Genomic DNA, 9,332 nt, shown 5'->3' on the forward strand with positions numbered 1-9,332 from the left:
GGTGTGTGGGGTTAATCGTGATACAGGTTGGACTGCTCCTGCACCTGCTGACGTAAATGCCAGACAATAGACAATAAAGAACAATGGAAATCAAATCTCATCTTTAAACAAAATATCAGTAACAGTCGAGCTGTAGATTTAAATTTCATGAAAAGTGAGAACTCAGTTGTTTGTGAGCTTTCATGCCAAATCAAGTCTAATATAAATCCTGATAAATGTGTTTTTGTAATATCTTTATACTTTGGTACAGACATATATTATAGCAAAAAGCTGCCTCTGCTGTACTGTCCTTAAACAAAATATTCTAAAAAACCCCACTGTAAAATAATCCTGACCTCAAAACAAAAAGCACCATGACTGATGCGTTTGCCACTGTGCTCAGTGACGTCTCTGACGTTAATAACAACACAGCTGAACTCCTCCACAGATCATCGCTGCTAAGGATGAGAAGAGGACTTTAAAGTTCACACAATGAACAAGTTCTTCCTTATAAAGAAAATTTAACTTTGATGACATCCAAATCCTTAAAACTGAAACCAAAATGATGTACTTCAGACAATAATCAGTGTGTCTGTGTGTGGCAATTATGAACTTTCATAATTACAAAACAAACATTTGGAAAAACACCTGCAGCTCCAGGCTGTGGTTAGAAAAAATACCTAGTGTCCAAACATGTTTACGTCCTAGCTGCTGTAGTCACTTCAAGGCAAAAGGTGTTGGAAATCTTAGCTCTCTTTAGAATACATGCAGACTGCTAGATGTGGTACAGTTCTTAAACAGGCTGACTTCTTATTATCTAAACCAGTTTGGTCCTCAGGTTTTAGTCTGAATATGTATGGGTTAAAACAGAGAAAGACAACCATTCTTGCCTATGGGCAGCTTAAAATCACCATTTAACCTAAACCCACTGACTTCATGTCTTTGGAGTGTGGGAGGAAGCTGGAGTACCCAGAGAGAATCCGCATAGACATGGGAAGAACATGCAAACCTCACAAAGGCCCAGGCCAGATGAGGAATTCAAAACCAGGAGTTTCCTGCTGTGAGGAAACAGTACTAACCCCATGTGTGCAGTTAAATTAAGAATAAAAAGTATTAAATATTTAGTGAATTTAAGACAAGTTGTTATTTACAGGTTGTGCAAAACTTGTGCAATGAGCATTTAAGTGGCATTTTTGAAGTGGCAGTGTGTAGAGTCCTTTAATTGTAATGAGTGTGTAATGATGTGTATAGAATGTCAGCAGTTCAAAAGTCTGATGGCTTGTGTGTAAAAACTGTCTCTGTATCTGGTAGTGCGGGTCTGGATGGTCCTGAACCACCTGCTGGATGGCAGGAGTGTGAAAAGTCTGTGGCTGGGATAAGAGAGGATCCGCTGCGTCTTCCTCATGCAACGGCTGGTAGTTCAGTCCTGGTGATGCGCTGTGCTGATCTCGCCACCCTCAGCAGAGCTTTGCTGTCAAGCCCTAGCTAGGTCATAAAGCTAGGTCTCAATCCCTAGCTATTAAAAGGGAAAGTTTTACACCTAATCCTAAAAATAGAGAGGGTATCCGTCTCCTGAATCCCAACTGGGAGTTTGGGAGCAAGGCACGTCCATGAGCAAGGCACCTAGTTAGGAGGTCCTTTCTCGAGCTGGAGTAAAGAATGAAAAAAATGAAAATGAAAAAAATTTTTTTTAACAACAATGTCCTTTCATTTCCATCCTTCAATCATGAGATAAATGCATAAGATCAACATACTTCTGTTTTTTTACACTTTGACTCAATGAACCAGCCTCCTGCGACTGCGACACAGAGCAGCATAAAAACACAGAAAACCACAAGTGGGATCAGTCGGCTCCGACGGGACAAACCACCTGCCAGGAAAAACCAAACAGAGATGAGATCTACTGTAGGACACAACATGACATGTCACATTTATTAAACTATCAAGCACAGAAGTTACACAAAGTTACATAACAGTGAAATGAAGTTAGAATTACTGAGATATCAGTCCTGACGGTCACTTTAATGCTACAAGTCCCAGAATTCTCAGGGCAGCAAACATGACTTTGTCAAAAACCACAAGAGAATAACTGATACATTTACTGCTTCACAGAAATAAATAAAGAGATCTGCAGAGCTGCTCCCAGGATATTACACTACACTTCCTGCATCTACTTCAAAATAAAGCAGCGCACGTTAAACATTTTGAGGACTACACAGAGAGGCTGCCATCAGTGAGAGAAAACTGCATCATAAATGTGATTTAGATCCATTCAAGACTTTTTAATTGTCTTGATTTGTTCCTCATGTTCTCACCTTTACTGTGAAACTCGTCCATCGGCTCAGGAGTTTGGAGAGTTTCAGGATGCAGTGGCGTCTCTGTTGTCATAGTTTCAGCTGAATATAAGATTGTAAGAACATTTAATTATTTACAATAAAATAATATCCAGAAGTCTTTAAGGAGCAACACCAAAATAAGTTGTTGGTAAAATAACCCAAGCACACCGGTCTTTAAGGCAAGTTTGAAACCAAACAACAAAAATCTTTTCAGTCTGACTCACCAACAATCAGATGAACAATTGAAGACTGTGTTTGACTCTTTAACTTTGGGATGAAACATTTGTATCTTCCTTCATCTTCTAGTGTCACATTAGTGATTCTTAGTGAGATGTTTCCTTCTCTCAGGCCGTCTGTGAACAACGCCGTCCTCCCGACGTACGATGGGATCTTCATGTCGGGGACCTCTCGGGCGTCTCTGTAAAGATGAACATAATCCACTCGACTCAGACGGTCGTTGGGGTCAGGGCGACGATCGGGTCTCGACCACTCCACCGTCAACCTCGCCACATTAAACTTTGGCTCCACGCGACACGGCAGGATGACATCATCACCTGGAGCGGCCAGGATAGGCTGAAGTGATCCGACCACATGATAGTGACCTGAGGAGGAGAAATAAAGACACACATCCTGCTGAAAACCAAGTCTGACGTTTTCAAAAATGTCTTCCTTTCTCATCAAACACTTCCAAGTGCAATAAAAAAATGTTAATGTTAACTTTTTAGCACCTCTACACCTGTGTCCAATGTTCCCTCTAATTTTTCATGTGTCTGAGCGAACACACAAACTCCCTGAGCGATCTCGTGGACCACTGTGAGCAACAGCAGACATGTGCACTGTGGTCACGCCAGCATTGAATCCATCCAAGTTACATGGTTTATTAAAAATAATCAAATTACAGCATTTACATTTATGTTAGACTACTTTTAATTAACTGCTTTAGCCCACTTACAATGAAAATTAAAAAAAAATCATTGAAATTGTTCATGATCTGTGTAGTATGTTAACACTATTGGAAGTAAAAATAACTTGAACTCCAATTTTGAAAACACAACTTTTTTTTTTTATATAAAGCTCTGACTTGTATTATGAGTCTGTGGTCTGGGAGAGAGTCCTGTAACTCTCTCCTAAAAATGCAGCCAAGGCGTTTTTTAAATAAACATTTCAAACTATTTACAGAACAATCAGCTGTTCTGCATCAAATTTGATGCCACACAAATTATTTGTGCCACTCCAAAAAATAATTTCTGTCCACTATGAGATAAAGGAGAACAACAGCCTGATACCTGCAGGCCTGACAACAGGAGATGTATCACTGCTGTAACACCTGTAACATTCAGCAGTCGCCTCATTGTTCTCACGCACACAACAAAACTATTGACTACACTACACACTAACTACACAAAATTTGCGCTAAACGTCGCAAATCTCTCACATCTCAAAACACCGCCGTCACGCCTAAAACTTCCCTCTTTCCTAAACATCTAAATGCCATGTTGCCATATCATTCATTTTTTGATTGGTCGACATGGTACATTTTTCGACAAATAGGAAAAGCTGGGTTTTTTTTGGTATTTTTTTTGCTCACAGGTGGAGAGTGCTTTCGAGCGTTTTTCTTATAAAACCTTATAAACCTTATTCCTTATAAAACGTCGTTTTTACAGTTTCTTCCCACAGTAAATATAAACAACGGTAGTATTCAGGAAGAAAACCAAACATTGCTTATATTTTTATCACAACTCTGGTTTTATGTGGTCTATCAACACAATTTAAAAACTGGTATAACGTCCACACTTTTCCGTCAATTGTTACTCTCAAGTGTAAACACGGTGACAGCCCATCAGAAGCACGGCCAAAAAAAGATGATTAACATGAATTAAAGCTTAAATGTTTTCTAAAGAAATTAAGTAACTAGTATTTCAGAATTATTACTTTTTTAATTGCAGTGAAATCTTACCTTCAATAGACTTGAGAGCAAAATGCAGCATAAAGCTGAGAGAGACACACTGAACCTAAACTCTGCTACATCCATCTACAGTGAGAGGGAGGCAGAAACTGTCTCATGGCTGCTGATAAATGCTGAAAAAGTGCAGCTCTAACAGTGTTAAACATGCATCTCAGTAAAATGTGCAACATGGACAGGTTTGGGTCTCTGAAATCAGCACAGCTTTAATTTTAGAACCAAAGCCTGTTTTAAAATAGACCCAAATCTCCACACAGCTGTGGGGCAGGCTTCAGGTCTTTACATCGTATTCTTGCATTGAATGTAAGTTACATTATTCTAAAAGTAAAATAATAATGGTAAATAGAACAAAAGAGCACCTGTAACTTCAAAAACAGTGATTAAGAAGATTAAGACGAGCAAAATCAAATCACTGACAGAAAGATTCCTCTGTTTGCGAAGCATGTGGAGAGCAAAGTGGATCCTGACTGTCACCGTTTACACGTCAGTTAACAAAAAGGAATCAGTTGCATGCACTTTATCCTTGTTTATAACCTGAATGTTTTGTGCTCTTCCTTCTTTCTTTACATGGTTCAATTCATGTATTATAGCTTAGTGGCTCATTTACAACATGCACTGAAGGCTAGCTTGGCTCAGGCTGTAAACACTGTGGAAATGTAGCTTTGGTTGATGCTACACGTGTCTCTATACAAGCATTAATAAAATGAATCATTTTCACAGCTAATTATCACCACCATCCCAAAATAACTGACCATTTCAGAAAGTTTCTATTTGGCTGTTTAGCTACAGGTTTAAAAATAAATGAATTAAGTTAGTAAAAATCTTTAAACTGACACAGAAACTAGAAACTTCTATAGTGAAATGCTCAAACCTGACTAATAGATTCAGCTCAGTTATTTATGATTTAAACATCTGTTTTATTTCCAAACACAATATATATAGACCTATAAACTAAAAGAAATAGCTAAACTCTGATAGCATAATAATAAAAAAATTGAGCTTCCTTTCTAAACCCCCAACATAACTTTACACAGAAGAGTAAGGCACAATTTTTGGTGCAGTATTTTTAGACTAATTTACACTTGAATACAGCGTCTGCTTTTATTTACAGTGTGAAACATCTGCAACATCAGCCAGTATAACAGACTGCTGCTACATCATCACTGAGTTTGCCACTGTTTTTAAATACTCCCATTAAATTATATTTGTAACTAAAGCAAGTTTAATAATTTGCATCATTGACAGGCGCTCAAGGTGCATCGGAAACAAAAATACGACTAACATGAATTAAAGCTTAAACAAAACTGGACTCATATGGCAGAGCAATCTTACCTTCAACAGGTGAGAGAGCGAAAAGCAGCATAAAGGTGAGCTTTAAAGCTGAGAGAGACACACTGCACCTAAACTCTGCTACATCCATCTACAGTGAGTGTGAGACAGACGCTGACTGACAGCAGCTGATAAATACAAGTCTGTCTACTCTCTCTCCCTCCGCCCACTTCGCAACAATTTTAAAGCGCTTATTTTTTTGTCCCAGGCCCCCCCTGAAAAACTCCAAATCAAGTGACGGGAAATTCCTATTAATTACTGTCTGGTTGTTTACAGTAAACAGTAAAAAGTTAACAGCCCACAAAAGTCAAAAGCAGCAGTTAGTTCCTATTTATTTCGATTTTTAATTAACCTGCAGTTCAAGAGCGCGGGCAAATAAAATGACAAATATTTACAAATCCCAGCAAGAGTTGCACAAAAGCTGAATGACAGAGAAGAAGCAGCTCACCTGTTCAGACAGGAGCTTAATTAGCTGATCGTCACCACCATTCTCTTCATGGAGACGAGAAAAAATGATAAAACAGGCTGTTTTCTTCAGTAACATGAAGGAAGGAAGCGCTTCATGTGCGGCTCTGAGTCTGAAAGTGAAAGTAAAATAAGAAGGAGCAGTGGCTTCCTGCTGACGTGCGTTTAGTTTCCATTTTGTCTACTCCCGCTTTTAAACACGTTTTTAAGTTTTAGTTATTCTAACTGTGTTTCCAGCGTAATAATCTTAATCCACACACATATTAATTCTCTTTACATCTTATCCAGTTCAGGGACCTGGTTCAGGGGAATTTAGAGAGAGGGTGGATGGAGTGAAGCCGATGACACAAGAGTGAAAGGTCTACACATCTACACCCACACTGTAGTGGGTAGGTGTAGATACTCACAGCCAAAGTCAAAGACACAATTCAGCCTAGACGATTCCAGCCAACAACCTTTTTTGGTGCGATGCAACACTCTTAACGACCACATTTAAAAGAACCTAATTCCTGTCAATAACTGCATCATGGGCGATTTTGCATGATGTCATATTTCTGCAAATTTAAATGTCATTATATTTTTAGGTTAATTACCAGAAGTGCATGGTCAACTGCTGCCTGGATGTGAGGCTCCTTTCCAACATAAGCGAGAAGTAAAGATTAAAGTAATGTTGTAAAACACCGTGTGACATCCCAATACACAGAGTCAAATTGCTAATTAGCCAATATTAGCCCGAATATTTTATTAATCCCCCAGAAAATAAGGTGGTCACAGTTGCTCCAAGACTGAACTGTAACTAAGTAAACAAAATGAAATTATTAATACAATATTTTACAAAGTTACAGAAATATAATAAAAACATATCTACAAAATATAATAAAAAAACCCCTCAAAAATACAGATAGCTCTAATTATAAATATCTCAGTGTGTCAGACAAAATTAAATATATATAGGCTACACTGAGGTGCCCGTCTTTTTATACTGATGGATGTGATCTAGAAATGATTTAGAAAACCTGACATTTCTTCAGACATGTATTATGTAGACGGTAAAAGCATTTGGTCATCAAACATTTCTTCACATTTATTTAGAGTGATCCTGAGTTCTCCAGGACTTCTGAGGATCCTTCAGAGTGTTTATTTGGACATTCGGCGTTTTTTCACTTATTTTCCGTCCAGTCCTTTTACCATTTTCAGAGGATTGCTTTTTTTCAAGCCACTTTAACCCGTGAATTATTCAAGCATAAAAGAGACACGAATTGGTGTTGTAACACCAATAACAGACAACTTGGTAAAGAACCCATTTAAAGTGTGTCTTTGCTACCAGCAGTCTGTCACCAAAACACATCATTAGTCCCAGTTTCTTTACGTAGATCTAAAAAATGCCACAGACAACAGTTTGATAGAGATTAAATAACATTTTTACTCCAACAAGTTGATTCCCAAGAGCACAAGGGCTACATAAAATAGAAAGTACTTCAGTGTTCTGCTCACCCAAAAAGACCTCAGCCTGCCCAGCAGATGGAGCTGATTTTGGTCCTACTTGTAGAGAGCATGAGTGTTGTGCGACCAGTCCAGTTTATTGTTAAGGCGAACACCCAGGAATATGTATGTGTCGACCGCCTCAATGTCCAAACTCTGACAGTTCCTCCAGATTGTTCCCCTCAGATACACATTCAATAATGGCTTTATCATCTGAGAACTACTCGCGGACTGTGGTCTGTTGGCAAGGTTGTTGAGGTGATGTCCAGTCATGTTCCTTACAGCTTCTCCCTCAGCAGAGCCTGTTGGATTGTGTCGAAGGGACTGGAGAAGACAAAAGTGAAGTGACTAGATGCAGGAATGACATATAGTGTTTGGTGACAGGGGGTGGGGAAGAAAGTGGGACCTGAATTAAAACATATGAAAAACAGATTACATTTATCCACCCACTCACTCATCCTGATTGAGGATGACTCGCCTAACCTCAAACCCTTACTATAACCCATTCACCACCATGGTCCAAAGAACCACACTCCTGTCAATGAGTGCATCATGGAAATTTCTTATGATGTCACATTACTGTATTCTTTAATGAAATATTTAACATATTTAATGTAAATACTGATTTTATTACAGTTTTTCTCAAATGTTAAAACACAAAAGCCAATCCTGTAACCCAAATGACCAGTAGTCTAAACACATTTACTAAATGTAGCCACCATATTCCAGTACCATAAACACATGTCACATGAAGACACAATTCACAAAACACAACCCTCTGTACTCATAAATCTAAACACATTTTTCCTTGCCAAAACACATGTTGCAAAACAACTCTGCTCATATTCTCAAATGAAAGCCCATGTGATGCAAAATGCTTGCCACAGTCACCAATCTGTGAACACAGGGAACACACCTGGCGTCAGTCACTACACACAACGACTCAAAATTGAAGACACCTGTTGCTAATGATGTGACCCCACCTATGAAAGCATAGTTTGGTGAAGATGCCAAACAATCACAATGGATGAAGGCATTCGAGCATGCGGAAGGAGAAGAGCTGCAGGCCAAAGAGGAAGAGGGGTTGAGATCAGAGGAGGAAGAGGTGAAGGCCTAAGAAGAAGAGGAGTAGTTCGGAGTAGAGGAGGAAGACAAGGAGGCCAACAAGAGAGAGGAGAAGGTCCAGGTGGGAGAAGAAGACAACCTCGCACCATCATAACAGATGATATGCGAGCAACAGTAATTGACCATGTCATTGTCCATGGCATGACAATGGCTGAAGCGGGACGAAGAGTACATCCAAACCTGAGTAGGTCCACCGTGGCCACCATTATCAAGGCATTTAGACAACACAACAGGTATAGTACGCTATTGCTTTCTTTGTCACACTACAGTTTTACAGGCCTGTGAAAGTGGTCTGTTACCTTACATGTAGTTTTACATATAAATCAGTCAATTGACAACACATGTTTCTTTCTTTAGAGCTGAAAGAATGCCACATAGAGGTGGGAGGGTTGCCATATTCACAGCGGCACAAGAAACCCTCATTGCAGATATGGTCCATGAGAACAACTGCATTAGACTCCGAGAGATCAGAGACAAAGTCATTGCAGATAATGTAAACTTTGAGAACATTGATGCTGTCAGCGTGTCCACAATAGACCGAGTTCTCCGGCGCCAACAGATGAGGATGAAACAGGTCTACAGGGTTCCCTTTGAGTGCAACTCTGCGCGACACATAGGACAACGTTACGAGTATGTGCAAGTACGTATACATC

General features: G+C 39.3%; 1 protein-coding gene across 1 annotated transcript; it reads right to left on the bottom strand.

The window, feature by feature from the left end:
- Positions 1-1,063: 1,063 nt before the first annotated feature.
- LOC120742718 (myelin-oligodendrocyte glycoprotein-like) lies at positions 1,064-6,020 on the bottom strand. The gene is made up of 5 exons (XM_040046157.1): positions 5,611-6,020; positions 2,540-2,917; positions 2,295-2,375; positions 1,734-1,849; positions 1,064-1,626 (listed from the first exon to the last, which is right to left on the bottom strand). Exons 1-5 carry the CDS (start codon positions 5,696-5,698, stop codon positions 1,603-1,605), a joined length of 687 nt encoding a protein of 228 aa, XP_039902091.1. The 5' UTR covers positions 5,699-6,020; the 3' UTR covers positions 1,064-1,602.
- Between the last annotated feature and the right edge of the window lie 3,312 nt (positions 6,021-9,332).

The sequence above is a fragment of the Simochromis diagramma genome, unplaced genomic scaffold (genome assembly GCF_900408965.1).
Source record: "Simochromis diagramma unplaced genomic scaffold, fSimDia1.1 OVJJ01000338.1, whole genome shotgun sequence".
NCBI classification, from domain to species: domain Eukaryota; kingdom Metazoa; phylum Chordata; class Actinopteri; order Cichliformes; family Cichlidae; genus Simochromis; species Simochromis diagramma.

What these genes read in the sequence shown, in the direction of transcription:
- LOC120742718 (XM_040046157.1), bottom strand. Translation starts at nt 5,698, where the DNA reads ATGGATGTAGCAGAGTTTAGGTGCAGTGTGTCTCTCTCAGCTTTAAAG. An exon ending in CGCTCTCTCACCTGTTGAAG is followed by an intron (nt 2,918 to 5,610) that starts GTAAGATTGCTC and finishes TCTCCTCCTCAG; the next exon opens with GTCACTATCATGTGGTCGGA. An exon ending in AATTGTTCATCTGATTGTTG is followed by an intron (nt 2,376 to 2,539) that starts GTGAGTCAGACT and finishes TCTTATATTCAG; the next exon opens with CTGAAACTATGACAACAGAG.